An 18342-nucleotide genomic window follows, 5' to 3' on the forward strand; every position below is an offset into this window, starting at 1 on the left:
CCTGCCCCACATTCATTCTTCTCATCATTCTTTACAGAAAAAACAAAATACAATGTCCGAAATACAAATTACGAGGTAGATTTTACTGATCGTCTGATATCACAACTATCTGTTGACGTGCCTCTCTTTTTTCTGTTCTCAGTTCCCGCGTTACTTTTTTTATTATTTTGTTCTTTTTACTTTTTTCGCGCCGTTACTTGCGTCACTGTCCTTCGTTTACCTGCAACAAAATGTGAACTCTTATCAGTTGAATACGTGAGCTCGAGTGATGGGATCTGTTATATTGTATTCTTTGTGTTGAGAGAGCGCTCCGTTTCACTGTGGAACGGAGCGGGTTTTACAATTTCGCTAATTGAAACAAATATGGTTTACATATTTAAGCATAACTCCGGTTTTACTTGGCCTATTAGCACCATTTAAAAACTGTTGTGTAGTTTAACATGTGCACTTTAAACACCGGTAGAAAGTGAGACTGGGGGAGGCGGAGTCTTGCTGCTACGACGCGCCAAATCAGACATGTAAAAAAGACTCGGATACGCGTCAATTGTCTCCGAAGGGTTTTAAATATTGGATCTAGTCTGAACATGAATCTAACATCTTTTTATATTTTCACATTAAATTGAAAATAAAAAACTGAAGACAAAATGTTAATCAAATTAACTATGTTATACAAATTTCATTCAACAGAAATATTAAAAATCAAGATATTTTATTGATTTATTTCTGCTGTTAATTTCAAATAAAAGTTGAAAACTTTCAAAAGATCATGGATATTTATTAAGCATTTAAAAGGAAAGTTGGTCTGAATTCAAATTGAGAGACTTTGATTAAAAACTGAAAAATGATTCACAGAATTAAAATATACAACTTTGAACTTTAAACAGAAATATTAGCTTGGAGGATTTTGATCTCAGATGTTTTGGCATCAGCAGATTTTCCAACACCTAAATAAGCAAATAGTTTCTCAGTGAAAGTGTCTCTGTGAGTGTAGATGTGACTCTTTTCTTCAGAGTCGTAGAAGGAAACCTCCCCTCTGTCATAGTCCAGCTGGACTCTGATCCTCTGGAGACTCTGATTCACTGACAGAGTTTTACCACCATTAGTGTATTTTCCATCACCATGCCATAAACACCAGATTCCATATTTTGGTGAAGCACATGTCTCTCCCTTCCTGTCAACAGACTCTTTAACCAAACCGATATCCCAGTCAGGATGATCTCCCACCTCCACCTCCCAGCTGTGTTTCCCTGAGCTGAAGCCCTCAGAACCAAACACAGTGGCGTAATAAGTGTTTCTCTCTGGATTATCAGGAAGTTGCTGCCATGTGTCTCCATGTCTCACTCTGGTCAGATCATCAGACAGGTGGAGAGATTTAGCTGCTGTGTTTGGGTCCAGAATGACGGGGCTGAACTTCACCTGGTCCTTCATCTTCTCCCAGACTCTGAAGGACAGGTTGCCCAGGTGTTTGGCCACATCTATCAGAGCTCCTGAGACCAGCTGTGGATCTGGCAGTGACCTCTGACCTCTGGCTCTGCTCTGAGTGGCTTTATAGCTGCTGAGGAACGACACGTTGTCTTTCTGCAGCTCTTCTTCCACAGCAGAGATGCTGTCTGACAGAGAGGAGATCTGCTCCTCAATCCTCTTCATCTCTCCCATGATAGTCTTCCTCTTCCTCTCCTCTTCCTCCCTCAGAGCTGCCAGTCTGGACTCCTCTTCCTCTCTCAGGAACTGGTGGAGCTTGTTGAACTCTGCTCTGATCCGTCTCTCTGTGGACAGCAGCTGCTCCTTGGAGTGTTGAACCACATCATCGTATGTTTTCTCCACTTGTTTGTGTTTCTTCCTCTTGTCCTGCAGAGACTTTAAGTCCGATTCCAGCTGCTCCTTCAGATCTCTGACTGCTTGTTCAACAGGAACCACTTTGTGACTCTGGTGGAGAGAAAACTCACAGACAGGACACACAGCTCTCTGCTCGTCTTCACAGAACAGTTTAGGGTCTTCTTGGTGTTTCCTGCAGACCATCAGCTGCTTTGCTCCTGTTTCTGTCTCTGATGATCCAGGTTTCTGTCTTCCAGTGAAAGAATCAGCCAGTTCCTTCAGAGTGAAGTTAACAAGTGGATCCTCCTTAGAAGATCTTCTTTTACAGATGGGACAGTTCTTGTTTCCAGTTTGTTCCCAGAATTTCTGCAGGCAGCTTGAACAGAAGCTGTGGTTGCAGCTCAGAGACACAGGATCTCTGAACGTCTCTGAACAAACATGGCAGCTCAGGTAACTTTCAAACAGAGCTGTGTTTTCAGCCATTTTGGACTGAAATCCTCCAGAACCAGAACTCACCAGGTCAAAGTTTCTGTAGATTTTTCTTTAAATTCCACTAAACATTCGTGTTTCAGCTCAGATCTCCTCCCTGTTATGGCGTCTCAGCTCCGTTCAGCTCAGTTAAAATACTTTCAGTTTCCTCTCAGTGACGTTTCCAGTCAAACAGGTTATTGTGTAACTCTTCCTGGTGAACTCTGAGCTTCTTCTGAGTTAAGTTATGATAAATAGATGAATAAAATCCATAGCCGTCTTTCTACTTTGAATCATAACAGAAATTGACTCCAGTTGACTTTTCTATCCTGCTAATGAAAAAATAATATTATTTATATCTCAGCAAATTGTTTGGCATCCATCCATTTTCTTTCACCCTTGTCCCTCAGTGGGTCAGGAGGTGCTGGTGCCTCTCCAGCTATCGTTCCGGGTCACCTGGACAGGTCGCCAGTCTGTCGCAGGGCAACACAGAGACACACAACCATGCACACACACACTCACACCTAGGGGCAATTTGGAGAGGCCAATTAACCTGACAGTCATGTTTTTGGAAACCGGAGTACCTGGAGAAAACCCACCATGCACAGGGAGAACATGGAGACTCCATGCAGAAAGACCTGGGCCGGGAATCGAACCCAGAACCTTCTTGCTGCAAGGCAACAGCTCTACCAACTGCGCCACTGTACAGCCCTCAAATTGTTTGGCATTAAAATTAAAATGTTTTTTAAAATGACATTTCAGTCTTTTCTTTCTAAAACATTTAATATTGCAGTGAGAAATAATGTCAACAAATATAAGACAGACATGGTGAACCAGGTGTTGGTATTTAAATAATTATCTGATATTTATCATAATAAAGCAGAACTTTACTGTTGACTCTGTTGGTCTAATAAGTTTATATTTAGTGTATATAGTTGCAGCCCTATAGCAGTCAGAAAAAGTAACAGATGATAAATCAAATCTAAAATAAGCAAAACTTTCCTATCTTCCGTCGTCCATCATGCTTTTTAAAGATCTTTAATATTTTGTTTATATTCAGTACATTTTCTGGAAGCATTTGTATATAATTGTGTTGAAACTTTTCCACAAGATTGAATTTAATTCTAATAAAAATGTAACTTTTACAGTAAGTTCCTGATGAATTAGACTAGCGGTACCGCCCCCCAGGGGGCGTTCACAGGACGGCAGGGGGCGCTGGTGGAATTTTTACAAAAAGGGGGGCGCTGGGATGCCTTTGGGGGGCGTTTGGTCGAATGTAAACTTTACACCTTAAATGCAAAACTATACCAGCTTAGACTTCGAGGAACTTGGTAAAACAGTCTTGTGTAACATTAAATCATGCTTGGCTGCAACTGTATGGATGGCAGCTCTTCTTCTGTTCAGTGTTTGTAGCTTCTTGGCGCAGCTTTGCTCCTGCTACTGGTAGCTTCACCGCATCAGCTCAGCGTTACACCGGCTGATGACGTTGCTGTGATTCACTTTGTCTGGTGTCTGATTTTCAAATATTTTATGTTTTATTGAGGATTTTTGTACATATGTTTTGGCAGTTCTGTGATCAAGTCAAAGCAGCAACTTATATTAAAAAGTGTTTTATTGTCCGTCTGGTTGCTGCCCGCTTCCATGGAAGGAGAACAGAAAGTCGCTCTTATAAACATGTAATTACTAAAATCACAATACCCTGACTTTTTATCCCTCTGAAAAATGAACCCATTTAAATAAAGAAATCCCTCCATGGGTGATACCTCGATAGAGAGCGTTCATTTTATAGCGTTAACACGGTGCTGTAAGTGGTCCGGTATGAAACGGGGTGATAGAACAACACAGCACTTTTAAATTTCAATAATCAGAATACCGAAATTGTTTCCGTTGTTTTAAAAGGTTTATGTCAGTCTGCCTTTTCCGCATTGATATGTTTCTCGGCAGCCCTGCACCTTAGGGAGTTAAAAAAAAAAGGACACGCACATTGCGCAAAACTCTGAAACAGGAGAAGCGGGACATAAAACGAACTAGATGTGAATTATGGCATAAAAACAGAATCTGACGCTGAACAGTGAAAAAATCAACACATGATGTGAAACACATGACGATTAGGCGGAGCAGCAGGTGATGAGTGAAGATCACTGGTGGTGAATAGCATCAATAAATGATCAAATAAATCTACCAACAGGAAAGAAACTAAAGTGGACATAGCAATAAACCAAGAGAGGATAAAACTAATCAAAGGAAACTAAACAGAAATGAATGAAGAACAAAATGCAAGAATAAACTAAGAAACTAAAGTAAATACAGAGGAATAAACTGGTATGGCAAGACCTTTCGATCAATAATTAATACAGAGGACTGTATGGCAAGAATAAACAGACACTATTTCCAGATAGAAGGTAAAATAATATTGTTGAAGTGCCATGGGTTTGTTGAGACCATATCTACTGAGAATAAATACAGTAGATTTATTCTCAGTAGATGTGAGTATATATATATATATATATATATATATATATATATATATATATATATATACAGAATTTAAAACTACTTTCACCCCTGCTTCTAAAGGTTGAAAAAGGTTATTATTTTGGAGAAAGTCTCATCAACATCAATATTTCCACTAAATAAGAAGCAAAAAAATTTGATAGAGGAAAAATGTCTCAGACTCTGAACAAGCAAGATGCCAGAGAGCAAAAAAACTATAATTTTTAAATTAGACGATTTAATTTAACATAATTATCGCGGTAGAAACCGTTTGTTTGTTAAATTCTTAATGAAACCATATTACCGTGTTTTATGAATACTCACAAAGAACGAGATAATTAGTCCAAGTTTGTGTTTATTGAACTGTGTTGCGCCTCATCAACGGTAAACAAAGGTAAAATAACTGAACAGGTGATCAACTCCAAACCTCTCCTACCTTTTTATTCTCCGTCTCTCTTTGTAGTTTAAGCACACCAGTTGCCGTGGCAACCGCTCCTCCTCGAGCCCAGCACAGATTATGTTTAAAACATTTAGTCCGTTAGATTTCAGGTTTTCAGGCTTGATATTTATTTTGCATCATTAATAAGCCTCTCATGAACACAGCGGTGGTTGATTAGTTCATTTTAAACTCCTGCTCTGCTCTTTATTTTGGTATTGGGACCAAACGCACAGAATTGCTCAACACCTTGTTGAAACAATAATTACTGAGATTATTACTTTTGTTGGGTCATTAATTTGAAAACGTTTGTTGACTTTTTTTGTTGTTCTTTAATAAAGTTATGAAGGTTTTGATGAGCCAATCAGAGGAGGACGTGCTGCTCTCAGCGTCCTGGCGGCTTTCAGTTTATCATCTAATGCGGAGATCAACTCAAAACCTTCCGCGATCAAACAGTTCAGAAACAATATGAAATGGGGAGGATCTATTTATCAACTGATTAAGTTTGTTTTAGATTGTTCTTGAAAAACTAATCAGTCACGGCTGATTAGTGGGTGAACTCACAGCTGCACAGTGAACCCATTGATTCTTTACAGCAGTCAGCAGCTCCTCTCTCTTGCAGGTATTACATAACCCCACTAAATCTTTTGGGGTACGCAGTGCCCTGCCGTAACCCCCTTACTTTCACCCCTGCATATATGAGTTGATGCACAAATAATGCTGCACTTAAAAGATTAATACATGGGTCAGTTAAAAAAATAAAGTGGTAAAAACAAAAACATAATGGAATGAAATGAGCTCAGAATATATTTGCAGGGCTGCAGACGGAACAGGTTACAGGTGAGCAGGTTCAGAGAATGCAGGAGACTGAGGACATCTAGTGGGCAGAAGGAGTACTGCAACAACACACGTCTGATCCAGATACATAAAATTATGCATAACAGACTCAATTATTTACTGTATTCACCAGGGGTGACAGAATCAAAATGATTTTCACAGTTTCCTGCATGAGGATTAAAGATTCAGACATTTTGAAAAAAAATCAAAATGCCCAGTTTTCAGGATGTTGAAATGTTTTAAAACATTGACAACATGCAGATCTAAAATACAGAAATGGTTTTCTGTGCGAGTTGATCCTAAATAAAACAGTTTAAAGTGCTTTAAGAAGGTTTTTCATTGAGTTTTCTGCTCAGTTTCATTGAGTCATGGAGAAAGTTTTCATCTTTTAGGTCACTTTATTACAGATAAAACACCTGAAGTGTATAAAAAGATACAAAACATTAATCAGAAGTGCAGTGTGATAAATCAGAGGAAGTGATCATATATATCCCATCACCATAGCAACGATGCAGCTAAGCAGCACAGCAGAAAACAAGAAGTTCCTGCTGCAAAAAAGGCACTCGGAATACATTCTGCCACAGTTTAAGGGGATATGACATTATTCATATATATTCATTATTTAAGATGAAAAGCATACAGAAATTATTGCATCTTTTAGCTGCCATGCAAAATGTCAACTTATCAGCATCCAGAACAGGTTCTGCTGCACAAGGTTCAAAATAATGTCATCTTTTCTGAAAACACCAAAGATGCAAAATAACTTTTTTCTTTTGACTTGTTTGAATTTAAAACAAAAATAGATCCAAGTTCAACTTTGATTTCCAGCATCAAATAACCATAAACAGTCATCTGCAACACGTAAGCTTTAAATATCTTTGGTTCATCACCAGGGACAAAAATTTGCATTTGGGGCAAAAACAAAAATTAAAAACAAAACAAAAAACAAACAAAAACACTTTCTCTTAACCAATTAAAAGATGCATATACAATTTTCTGTTAAATATTTCTGTAAATACTGAAGTATTAAAATATATAGTATAAAATATTTGCTTAATATTTGTTCATTGACAGAAATCATCCCTGTTTTGACCAAACTAACATATTATTATCATCTCCATGTTGTTTTAATTTCAAGGTGTGCAGATCAAGTTAAACAGCATTTTAAGTGATTGGTTAAAGTATCCAGCTGCAAAATAACAGACAAAAAACAGAAAAAAACAAACTTTACATGATTTCTGACCAGAAGATGAAACGTTTTCTGACAAACTGACACAGAAATGAAGCAAAAACACGATCAGCTTCACGATGTAAAGTTCATGACGATGATTTCAGCATCCTGTTATTTGGTCCCCTCTAACTGTGAAAGCACCAACAACCAGGCTGACGGCTCAGGAAGCGTCTCTGAGCAGGTGAAAGTCGGACCGGTCGTGTTTGTAGTGTGTCTGCAGTTCAACAGAATCGACCAAAATGGATGAAACCAAAACCACAGAAATGCTTCCTTAGAGCTGCAGTGCAAAATATTACTGACCAATATGCAACAAGGCACACATTGAAACTGAATATGTTTGTTTTTATAGATGTTTGAAATCCACAAAAAGAGAAATTACGTAAAGAAGTAAAACCAGAAAATAAAATCTTTCAACAATAAAAGAGTCAATATTAAGTTTTAATGAACATCTGCAGGAAAAATGTTTAATTTCTGTAAAGGCAAAACCAATATTTGGGGGATTTTAGTTAATCTATTTGTTAATTAAAAACCTTTACAATTTTGAATAATAAATAAATCACACATAGAATTATGGGGAAATAAAAAGGTGAAATATTTCTGCTTGGTTTTCAAACCTAAAATATAAAGATTTAAAGAGAAGCAGCAAAAACTAATGAGGTGGATAAAATGGGCTGGAAACCACTGCAGAGGGGTGTACTTACTTATTTTACAACAAACTATTCCACTTTGGCTTCATCTTTGGTTTAGAAATAATGACAGACGGGAATCTGCTGAACGTTTTTTCACACTTCGAGTTAGATCACATTATTTTTTAACACTGAAATGCATAACTCTGAAAATACGATGTTTGTTTAGAATGGCTGCATGTGCTACATGTATACAACTATAATTCAGAAAACGTGTCACACAGACACTTTTCAGGATTAACGGCTGATATGTTGTTCTCTAGCCAACGATCGACAGCTTATAAACACCTTAAGAACCGATTAAGTCCCTTAAATTTATTTGAATAATGAAAACATGTTTAATAAAATCTCCCAAAATGCCACAGAAAAAGAGGAGCAGCAGAATCATTTTTATATGTTTTAAACATGCCGTTATCTCTCACCATCCAGCTGGACTGCATGTTGGACCGTTATTACACACAAGAAGAAGAACAAGGAGGCAGTGAAAGAGGACCTATTATGCAAAACTCACATTTTTGCACGTCTTTGTGCTTAAATTTAGTCTCTACTGCTTCTTAAAACAGTCGACGGGATTAAAAAGACGTTTTTTGGTGTCTGGAAAACGACTCGTTTCAAAAACTTTCCAATTGTTGAGTCACACTGTGCTGTTACCTAGCAACCAAAGTGGAGCTCCATACAGCTGGTTTTATCACTGTGCAATGGCTGCTGGAAAAGACAAGTGCTTACTTGTTGATTTAGCACCAGAAACCAATTCCTGCATTCTGATTGATTGCGCAGAAGGCTCCACTTCTCTTTTTCAAATCTGTATGGTTGTATAATCGTCCATGTGTCTGCAGCCATTTTCACGTGTCAGTGTAAACGTTGAATTGGGGGGGCGTGGCCAGCAGCAGCTTATTTGGATTTAAAGTGACAAGAGGTCCTAAAGCAGCTCATTCTGACAGGAAATCTCATTATCTAAAATAATTTTAAGTAAAAAACGTAATGAACATGTTTTGTGTAGGCCATAGATCTATCCTAACCTGTTCAAGGAAGCACAAATGAAGAGAAAAAGAAGAGTAAAGTACTGACAGCAGCGTGTCTTTGCTGGTTCCCTCTGGACGAAGCTCTGCGTCGCCTCTGGACTCCCAGGATTACAAAGGTCTGGGCAGTCTGTAAACACGATGACACTGTTTCCCAACATGTTAACCTCCTGACTACCAGGAAAACAAATATTGTCCAATCACCATTTCTTTTTAAATCCCACAGTCTTTGTAAGGTAATAAAAGGTTTCATGCACTTACTTTGTCTCTTCACATAAAATGTGTTATTACTGATAAACACCATTTTTATGAATTAGAAAAAGGTGCGTACAAAAGTCCCACCCCTTCACATGTGGTATCATTGAAAAGCCCTAAATGTCTCCAGATACCAAAAGGAATTAATTCAGTAGAATGCAGGGGGTGGGAGATATTCAAGTTTAGAAATGTCCTCTACAGAGGACAAAATGAACTACTGGTAGTCAGGAGGTTAAATCCCTTCCATCCTCTGCTTGTTGCTGCCTGGAAGCTCACTGATCCGTTTCTATGTCTGTTATGAAGCAGATCCGTCCGTTAGCGTCCCATCAGCTGCTTCCTTCAGGTTCAAACTTAAACATCTGACGCCAGTAAACCGTTTACCTCTCAGAAATGAGGGCTGCCGTTCCTTTAAATGAAACTGTCAGCGAAAAAATTCCCACAGAAACCTCAGAGTTTCTGTTTCCTCCAGAAGTTTAATTAGCTTCCTTCTGTCATGGAGCGCCGTCGCTGAACGTCCTGTACATCTGCAGCGAGGTCACCTCCACGTCCGGCACCTTCAGGTTCTGGGGACGGCCCGTCGGGCTGTAGCCTGCCGACCGGCCCATGGGGCTGAACCCCGTGGCGGCGCGCCCCACCTGGGGGAAACCCGACGCCCGCGGCACGGCGGGACGCCTCAGGAAACGGCCCGACGTCACCAGGTCGCCGTAGCCCTGCGCGTGGGAGAAGGCGTAGCCTGAGCGGCGGGAGCTGGTGCGCCGGATCCGGGAGCGGCGAGGCGGAGGAGGAGGCGTGGCTTTGGCCTGTCTCACCTTGAACATTACCTGGAGGTCAAAGGAGGAGAAGAAAAGACTGAAAAACTGTCTGGTGTGGCGTGCGTCTCAATGTTGGAAGGAATGTTTGGATCATCAGAAACTTAAGCTGAAATACTACAGAGTCGGATGTTAAATCTTCATGTATAGTTTTTACCGCTGGGATGTTGATGAAGTCAGAAAATAATCCCTTTCACTCTTTTTGTACCCTTTAGCTTATCGACGAAGCCATTCAGGACTAAAACAGCATCTCAGTGCTGAACAGGTAGCAGCAGGACAGACGCTAATGTCCAAAGCTAACATTTCCTGAAACTCTGGAAATTGAATGGGTAGAATAACACTTTCAGATTAAAAACAATAAATGTATTTGTTATTGAGCTCATTTTTCTTATTCAATAGTTGAACATTGGACAGCATGTTGCTTTCTCTAAAACAACGAGGGACACGCTTCATGCAAATGACTTTCCAGGAGCCGCTGTGCAGCGGTGAGCATGCAAAGCGGCTCCTGGCGTTTCCTGCACCTTGTCATTGATGGTGGGGCAGAGCTGGATCAACAGGAAGCGGCAGGTGACCACAGGAAGTACGCACAGGATGGAGGTCAGGATGATCGTCAGCCAAACGTTGGGCTGGTTCAGAGAGTTTCGAGCCGATCCTGAAAAAAACAGAATGAAATTAACTTTTTTAAAAAGTCGTCAGGTTCAGTCAGACATGGATGAAACTTTTGGTTTCTTTAAAATAACATTTAATGACAACAAAAATTATATATCTCAACCAAATATGGGAGAAATAAAGGAATAATAATAATAATAATAATAATAATAATAATAATAATAATAATAATAATAATAATAATAATAATAACTAAAAGGCAATGTTCTCAAGGCTAAATAATTAATAAAATATTTTACAAATAATTTGTTTATCCTATAAACAGAAAATAACAAAAAGTCTAAATGTGAAAACTTTAATTTGTAATTAAATTTAGATCTAAGTTATTGTGATAAATGGGAAAATTGTTGTTTTGAGACAATTTTCCAGTAACATAATGGTAATAAAGGCAAAATAATGTAAGAACATATTCTAAGACCAATAAACTTTAAATTTTAATGAACATTTAAAACTGGAACTGGAAGAAATTTTAAATATACGAAATAAATAAACAAAAACAACAAATAAAATGGATTATAAAATCTTTGCGAACAAAATTGTTCCTCTAAAAAAAGATCTGGTTCAGACCAAAGAACCAGACTGAAGACTTTTATCATCCGGTTTTTGGGGGAAAGAGAAAAAAATAAATCATGCAAATGGAAGTTATTTCGTTTAATTTAAATAACCGTGTGATTAACTGATTTATGCATTTAGTTTTTTAATGCAGTCCGAGTCCAGTCAGCCTGGCTTGAAGCCAACAGAGCCTCACCTATGAAGGGGAAAGCTGATGGAAAGATGAGGAACATGCCGTTGCTGTACATGGTGAAGGTGACGGCGAAGTACATGGCCAGACTTCCCAAAACGAAGAAGGTGTTCACCGCCGTCCAGTAGGACATCTCCAGCCCCAGCTACCGACAAGCAGACAGACCGTCTTCAAAATGCTCACTTCCCTCTGTAAACGCTAAGCACCAGGCTGGTCCTGCTCACCTGGATGCTGACTGCAAACAGCAGGCAGGTCTGCGTGAGCAGGGCGAAGGACTGGTAGTCGGCCACGTCCTTCCCGTCGCCCCTCACCGTGTCCTGCAGCGCGGCGTACGGGATGAAGAACAGCACCAGGGAGCTGTAGCAGCTGTGGACGGCGCATTTGAAGAAGGCCGTCTTGCTGAAGTACAGGTTGAGTTGGCCGGGAATGTAGAGCTGTGGGTGCTGGAAACTCCACACGTCGTTCACATCCTGACCAGCAGAGGGAGACAAAGGTGACGACTGTGAATCCAACTTTTAGGTGTAAACTTCTTCTTTTGCACAGTTCAAACAAATACACAAGATTAAAATTTAGTTTTGTCTTTTGGAGCATGGATCAAAAAGCTATGAATCAGTCAATCTGAAGTCGGTTGATCTTATCGATAGGCTCTTATATCAAGACAATCTACCGTCTTTCTATAACTTTAAAGGCTAAATGTTTCTGTCAGCTGAGTAAAATAAATACTGACTGAAAAAACAGAAAATCTTGGTTTTCTCATCTTTTCATAACAATAAAACAGTTTTATTAAGGTGAAACGGTAGCAGCTTGTTGAGTGTTTATATTCAAAAAAGAAACGCATAAAGTGCGTTTTAAGGATAGTTTCTCTTTTCACATTATAATATGGCCACCATGTTTGTTTATACATAGCTTAAAGACGGCCAGTGGCGCCCTCTGCTGGAAGGAGGCGGAATTACAACAATAAAAGAAAGCCTAAGTTAGTCGACTGGAACTAATTTTAATCAAATAAAATATGACAATTAATGATTGTTCCCATTATTACCTGATCAAACAGGCTCATTCCCAGAACAGGCAGAGCTGTGTACATCAGGTTGTAGAGCGTGATGAACCACTCGTCATACACCGTCTGAAAGAGCAAAGTCAAGTTCAGATTTCTTTTTTTCTGGCTGGTGAAAAACAGGCGTTTAAATGCCAGGACTCATCTCCGGCTGTCCCACCTGCGCCGAGAATCCGCAGAAGAAGGCAAACCAGAAGTGGACGAAGGTGAAGGTGAAGTTCTTGTAGAAGAAGTAGCGCAGGAATTTGCACATGCGCAGGTAGGACCAGCGTCCGTGCACCAGCAGGAGGCGCTGCAGGAAGCGGAACTGGGCGAAGGAGTAGTCGCTGGACAGGACGGCCTGCATGCCCTCCTGTCCTGAGATGCCGACACCAATGTGAGCCGCTGGGAGGAGACAAAGAGAGAAACGATTTATTTAATGATGAATTAAAAACAGAGGGACACTTGCAGAAATATACTTAAAGCAGGAATGCCCAAAGTGGGTCCTGGAGGCCCGGCATCCTGCATGTTTTAGTAACAACCTGTTCAGTATGTCAATGTTCCTATTAGGCCTCTAACGAGCCATCATTTGATCCAGGTGTGTTAAACCAGGGAGAGACTAAAACATGCAGGATGCCGGGACTCCAGGACCCACTTTGGACACCCCTGACTTAAAGTAAAACAATTGGATGACTGGCTTTTATAACGATGGATTTTATAATGAATTGATGGATAGATTATCTTTATTCCAATAAAACACCTCCGACTCTAAGCTGTCATGCCTTTATTGCCCAGTAGGTGGCAGAAAAACACTGAAATCGTGGAGCATCTCAGTGTTCAGCAGCAGATTAAAACTAGATCAGTGTTTCTGTCAACATGAGGGACAGAAACTGAGGAAGTTTCTGATTTATTCCACACTGTTGTTTCATTATGATCACCTTTTAAATGCAAAACTCACCATAGAAAAAAACAACAGATTTCATCATTTATTTCAGAAAACATGAACCGTGAAGTTATTACCGAACTGATTATAACCAAAGCCTTGGGCGCAGTGGTACCTTTGATCATGCTGACGTCGTTGGCTCCGTCGCCTATAGCCAGAGTTACCGCCTTCTTGTACTTCTTGACCAGCTCGACCACCTGGGCCTTCTGCAGCGGCGTCACCCTGCAGCAGATCACCGCTTTACACAAACACGCCGTCCTGAGGAAGTCCAGCTCCATGCTGCTCTCCAAGGCGTACGCCTGACCGACAAAAACAGGAGCATTACTCATAAACATCCAGGCTCATCGATTCATTGGCCAGCAGAGGGCGCTGCTGTAACGTACCAGACTGTGTCCGTTGATAACGAGTCCATACTCCCCGCTGGCCTCCTCGTCTTTAAGCAGATTTTCACTCTTCTCCTCTGTCAAAAGCAGGCTGTTTGCTGCTCCGTCTGGCTTCATGGCGTTTTGTGCATTTCTGCTCCAAAAATCAAAACCACAGCTGGTTAAATTAGAGCTTAAAATGACTTGGCTTCATAAGGATTTTATAAATGTTCCTCTGACCTCAGTTCTTGTCTGACATCCTCAGGCGAGTGACCCGAGACGACGAAGACGTCTTTCATTTCCTCCCGCAGCAGGTTGCAGGAGTAGCCGATGTTTTCAGCCGTTTCTGAAAGACAAACTAAAGCTGCAACAAACAAGCCTGGACAAAGTCTCAGTCCAGGTCAAAGTAAATAATCCCTTCACACACAGAGCATGAAATGTCACATTTAAGACCTTTTAATGCCACCATGAAGTTTTGCCTGACAGAAAAATTTGAGACCTGTGATTACTGTGTTTAAGGCCAACTTACATTTTATTCTTTTTAAGACATTTTGATTGGACGACACCTGGATGAAAGGTGAACTGACGACCCTCTGTTATTTCAAGGAGTGAAGGCAGGGGCGGAGCTACAGGGGGCGCTCTTCCCTCCCAGATCAGAATGACAACATTATTTATATATAAAGTTTAAATCAGATATTTACAAAAGACACAACCTCTTTTTTTTTCCTCGGTGTCTGAACTCTTTTTGATTCAGGTCAGTTAAAATTACAAAAATTATTGAGATGTACTTATAATATATATAAATAAATATCTTAGTTGTCTTCATCCATGGGCCCCCCCACCACCGTGGCCCCCCGGGGGTAAAAGTCTAGCTCCGCCCCTGCATGCAGGGAATATTGAGCATATTGGCTGCTTTTTAGCTGAACTTGTTTGTTTCAAACAAAGTTTTCCATTAAATACCTTGCTTGTCGCCAGTCAGAACCCAGATTTTGATGTCCGCTTTGGCCAGCTGCTCGATGGTCTGAGGCACGCCGTCCTGCAGCTTGTCTTCGATGGCTGTTGCTCCCAGCAGCTGCAGAGCAACACAGACAGCGACATGCATTAAATCCCGTTAGCTTCCTGTTTTTATCTGCTTTACACCAGATATTTATTCATCCTCCTACCAGCAGGTCCTTCTCTATCTCCTCGTACAGCTCGTCCAGTTTGCTCTCCTTGTCTTCCAGCGAGGTGCTCGCCTCATGGTGGCGCTCTCTCCACCGGCTGAAATACTCCTCGTCCAAATCTTTGTAGGCTAGAGCGAGCGTCCGCAGTCCCTCCCCTGCAAATTCCTGCAGATCAGCATGCACATACTTATAAGGACGAGCCGTAAGAACATGCAGCGAACGCAGCAGCGATAGCATCTGAAGATATAAACAAAGTCAAACTTAAGCATCCGGCTGCGTAAATCATAAAGATTCCCATCTAATAAAACTAACAGTGAGAGAAAAAACAGATAGTTTCGGTTTTGAGTGCTTTTTCTGTCATAATCATGATCTAAGCTAGCAGACATGAAGTGAACAGGGAGAAGAGGGAAATCATGTAAAGAATCCAAACCTACTAAACATGACCTTTGACCTTTGTAAAAAATGAACAAACTGTTGGTGTGAATAAAAAGGTTCTGGTGACTAGCAGAGTCAGTACATGTAGTAACAAACACGTAGGCTACATCTTAGCTAGCAGATGTAATTAGCTTAAGTTAGCTAAGCGAATTATGCTAGTTCACCAGTAAGTACTACAGAAAATATCACTGATATTTATCTTAGTATCACACAGAGGTGGGTAGAGAACTCAAAAACTATAATCAAATAACAGTCATAATGTACTTATATTGTTTATAAGTTATGTAGTTATGTGTTTGTCGTTGTCATAGCAACTCCATAGCAACTGCCTACCAAGATGGCTGCCAGTTACAAAGTTCCTGGATGAGTGACGTCACATGAGAACTATCTATTGAATATTCAACCACATGTGTTATGTATTGATATCGATCATGTGTCTGTTGCGATATATATTGTTATTGATTGATTTATTGCCCAGCCTGATCAGGTGGAGGGACTGGAGTCGTGCAAACAAGTGGAAACCAAAACATGAGGAGGAAAAGCAGCTTCACTGACGTTGAGGTGATCCGTGGTGACGTCCATCAGCTTGCTGCACGACTGGTGCAGCCTCTCGTAGATGATCGTGTCGGCGCCTTTACAGTAGAGAGAGAGCTTCCCCTCCGGACTGCGCACTGTGTACACCGACACACACACGCGCGCACACACACGCACACACACACACACACACACACACACACACACACACACACACACACACCCACACACACACACACACACACACACACACACACACACACACACACACACACACCCCAAAGTCTTGGTTCCATTTAGCAGGAAACAGAAACTCAACGCCAAGCAGCTCAGGAAAACCCGGGCTTCTCACCGATGACGGACATCCTCTTGCGGACGTTGTTGAAGTCGAGGATCGCCAGCAGTTCGTAGCTGCGCTGATTTCCCATTTCCACGATGGAAATGCTGTCGGGCGTTCGAGAGCGGAAGACGAATCCGAAGTTTCTGGCCGCAGTCACGAGCGCGCCTTCGTCTGGAGACTGGGCCTGATAGTGAAGCTCACCTGCAGGAGAAACAGGGTGACTTCCTGTTTCAAGCCAGAGAGGAACGCGGGACGTTCTCCACCCACCTTCCTTCTTCTCCTCGGCCATGACGGTGTGGCAGAGCGCCAGCAGCCTGAAGAAGGCGTGGACCTCCGGGTTCTCCAGCTTCACCGCCTCCACCAGCGTGTGGTCGTAGAAAACGAACCGCGGGTCGGCCAGCGCGTTGAAGGAGAAGTCCACCGGGTCTTTATGCTGCAGGTCAGGACGTAAACGGACCTTTAGTCTGTGACCAACGCGTCCCAACGTCTGCATCAGTTTCTGACGTAAAATGAAGCTCAAAACATCACAGCTGCTGTTTTTGAGTTTTGCATTTAAAAACGTTGGTGGAAAATCATCTCAGACTAAGAACTGCATTTTTTAAATTACGAGAATTAAGTTATTGTTTTAGCTGAATGAAAAAGCAACATTACTAGAAAAAATGCACAAAATTAAGTGGCTTTAATGAGAAAAGTTATAAAACTCAGATCTGACCAACTTGGTAAGTCTATGGTGTTTTTTATTTGAAATAAACTCAAGACGTTTCTGCTTCAAAGTCCAGCAACTGATAATTTTATACTGATGTGTTAAAAGTATTTCCTTATTTATTCATTTATTTACTTCCCATAAAGTTACAACTTTATTTTTGTATTTTACGACTTTATTCTTAAGTTATTCTGACTCTAGTCTGGTAATATGCCTATCCTCTTATTATTACTATTTAAGTTTTTTAATATAATGACTTTATTCTCCTGTTATTACAATTATTAAGCTTTTATTTTCATGTGTTTTTTATTTTCAAACTGTTTTATCCTTAACTTTGCCCTAAAACTCCCCAAATAAATGCAAATAAATTACATTTTACTTGCGTTTTTATTAACTTACCTCAGAAATATCAAGTCTCTGACCCGTGTAGTCATAAACATCTCCTGCAAAAACAAATAAATATGCATACTTAAAAAATGTCAACAAATAAATAAAATACAGAATAATAATAATACTAATAACAGAATGAAGGAGTGAACTCAAACCCTGCATGTTGCACAAGTTTTTGTTGCCGTTTTCGGTTTAAAACCAGCGTTGAGGCGTCGTATCTCACCGTAGGACTTCCCGTTGATGGAGCATTTGTTGAAGATCATGATGTTCTGGGTGAGCGTCCCCGTCTTGTCGCTGAAGACGTACTTGATCTGGCCGAGCTCCTCGTTCAGCGTGGTGGTGCGCGCCTCGGCCGGCGTGTCGCTGCGGGAATAATACATCTTCCTGTCCCAGTCGATGTAGAAGCTGTTCCCCAGCCGAATTATTTCCACACTGCAAAAAGACGCAGCCGGTATGATATTTGGCTTCTTTTTGCGTTAAGTGATGTGAAAGCGTTCGGACAGGTCACCTGACGTAAAGCGAGATGGGCACCACGGTGTTGAGGATGATGATGTAGGACCAGAAGGTGAGGAAGGCCGAGAAGCCGGCGCTGTCTTCTCTCTGCAGGAAGACGGTGAAGTTGGAGCCGTTCTTCACCTCCCAGATGTAATTCCCGATCGCCAGGATCGTGCACATGAACACCAGAGATCCAAAAATCTGCAGAATGAGAGCAAAAAGCTCCTTCATCGTCAGGGATTACAAGTTCAAGTTTATTTGTACGTTTCAGCAACAAGGCTGATCATAAAACACAAAAATTTAAAGTCATCAATAGTTAAAACGTTGCATTTTGCCAAGATTACACATCAAAACGTTGGTCAGTGTTTCATTTATTATGTTTCAAAAGCAACTTCAACCAGCCGGGTTTTAGTCTGGATCTAAAGGATCTCAGTGTTTCGGATGTTTTCCAGTTTTCTGGAAGTTTGTTCCAGATTTGTGGTGC

The 18342-nt window shown here is 40.8% G+C and overlaps 2 protein-coding genes across 2 annotated transcripts; both read right to left on the bottom strand.

The window, feature by feature from the left end:
• Positions 1-506: 506 nt before the first annotated feature.
• On the bottom strand, positions 507-2531 carry LOC145552885 (nuclear factor 7, brain-like). Its single transcript, XM_081610959.1, has one exon. It carries the CDS (start codon positions 2296-2298, stop codon positions 877-879), a length of 1422 nt encoding a protein of 473 aa, XP_081467085.1. The 5' UTR covers positions 2299-2531; the 3' UTR covers positions 507-876.
• Positions 2532-6400: 3869 nt separating this feature from the next.
• Positions 6401-18104, bottom strand: LOC103470713 (phospholipid-transporting ATPase ID-like). Its single transcript, XM_008419345.2, has 17 exons — positions 17872-18104; positions 17587-17795; positions 17373-17416; positions 16538-16703; positions 16283-16471; positions 15952-16067; positions 14962-15126; positions 14759-14870; positions 14039-14144; positions 13820-13952; positions 13552-13735; positions 12675-12898; positions 12500-12583; positions 11685-11930; positions 11467-11605; positions 10571-10701; positions 6401-10061 (listed from the first exon to the last, which is right to left on the bottom strand). Exons 1-17 carry the CDS (start codon positions 18087-18089, stop codon positions 9732-9734), a joined length of 2796 nt encoding a protein of 931 aa, XP_008417567.2. The 5' UTR covers positions 18090-18104; the 3' UTR covers positions 6401-9731.
• Positions 18105-18342: the final 238 nt, after the last annotated feature.

Source organism: Poecilia reticulata, chromosome 9, assembly GCF_904066995.2.
Source record: "Poecilia reticulata chromosome 9, P_reticulata-male-v2, whole genome shotgun sequence".
Taxonomy (NCBI): domain Eukaryota; kingdom Metazoa; phylum Chordata; class Actinopteri; order Cyprinodontiformes; family Poeciliidae; genus Poecilia; species Poecilia reticulata.

Coding starts and splice junctions, on each gene's coding strand:
- LOC145552885 (XM_081610959.1), bottom strand. CDS start 2,298: ATGGCTGAAAACACAGCTCTGTTTGAAAGTTACCTGAGCTGCCATGTT.
- LOC103470713 (XM_008419345.2), bottom strand. CDS start 18,089: ATGAAGGAGCTTTTTGCTCTCATTCTGCAGATTTTTGGATCTCTGGTG. Junction 16,068..16,282: donor CAAGAGGATGTCCGTCATCG/GTGAGAAGCCCG, acceptor CGGTGTACACAG/TGCGCAGTCCGGAGGGGAAG. Junction 13,953..14,038: donor GATGTCAGACAAGAACTGAG/GTCAGAGGAACA, acceptor TTTTTGGAGCAG/AAATGCACAAAACGCCATGA.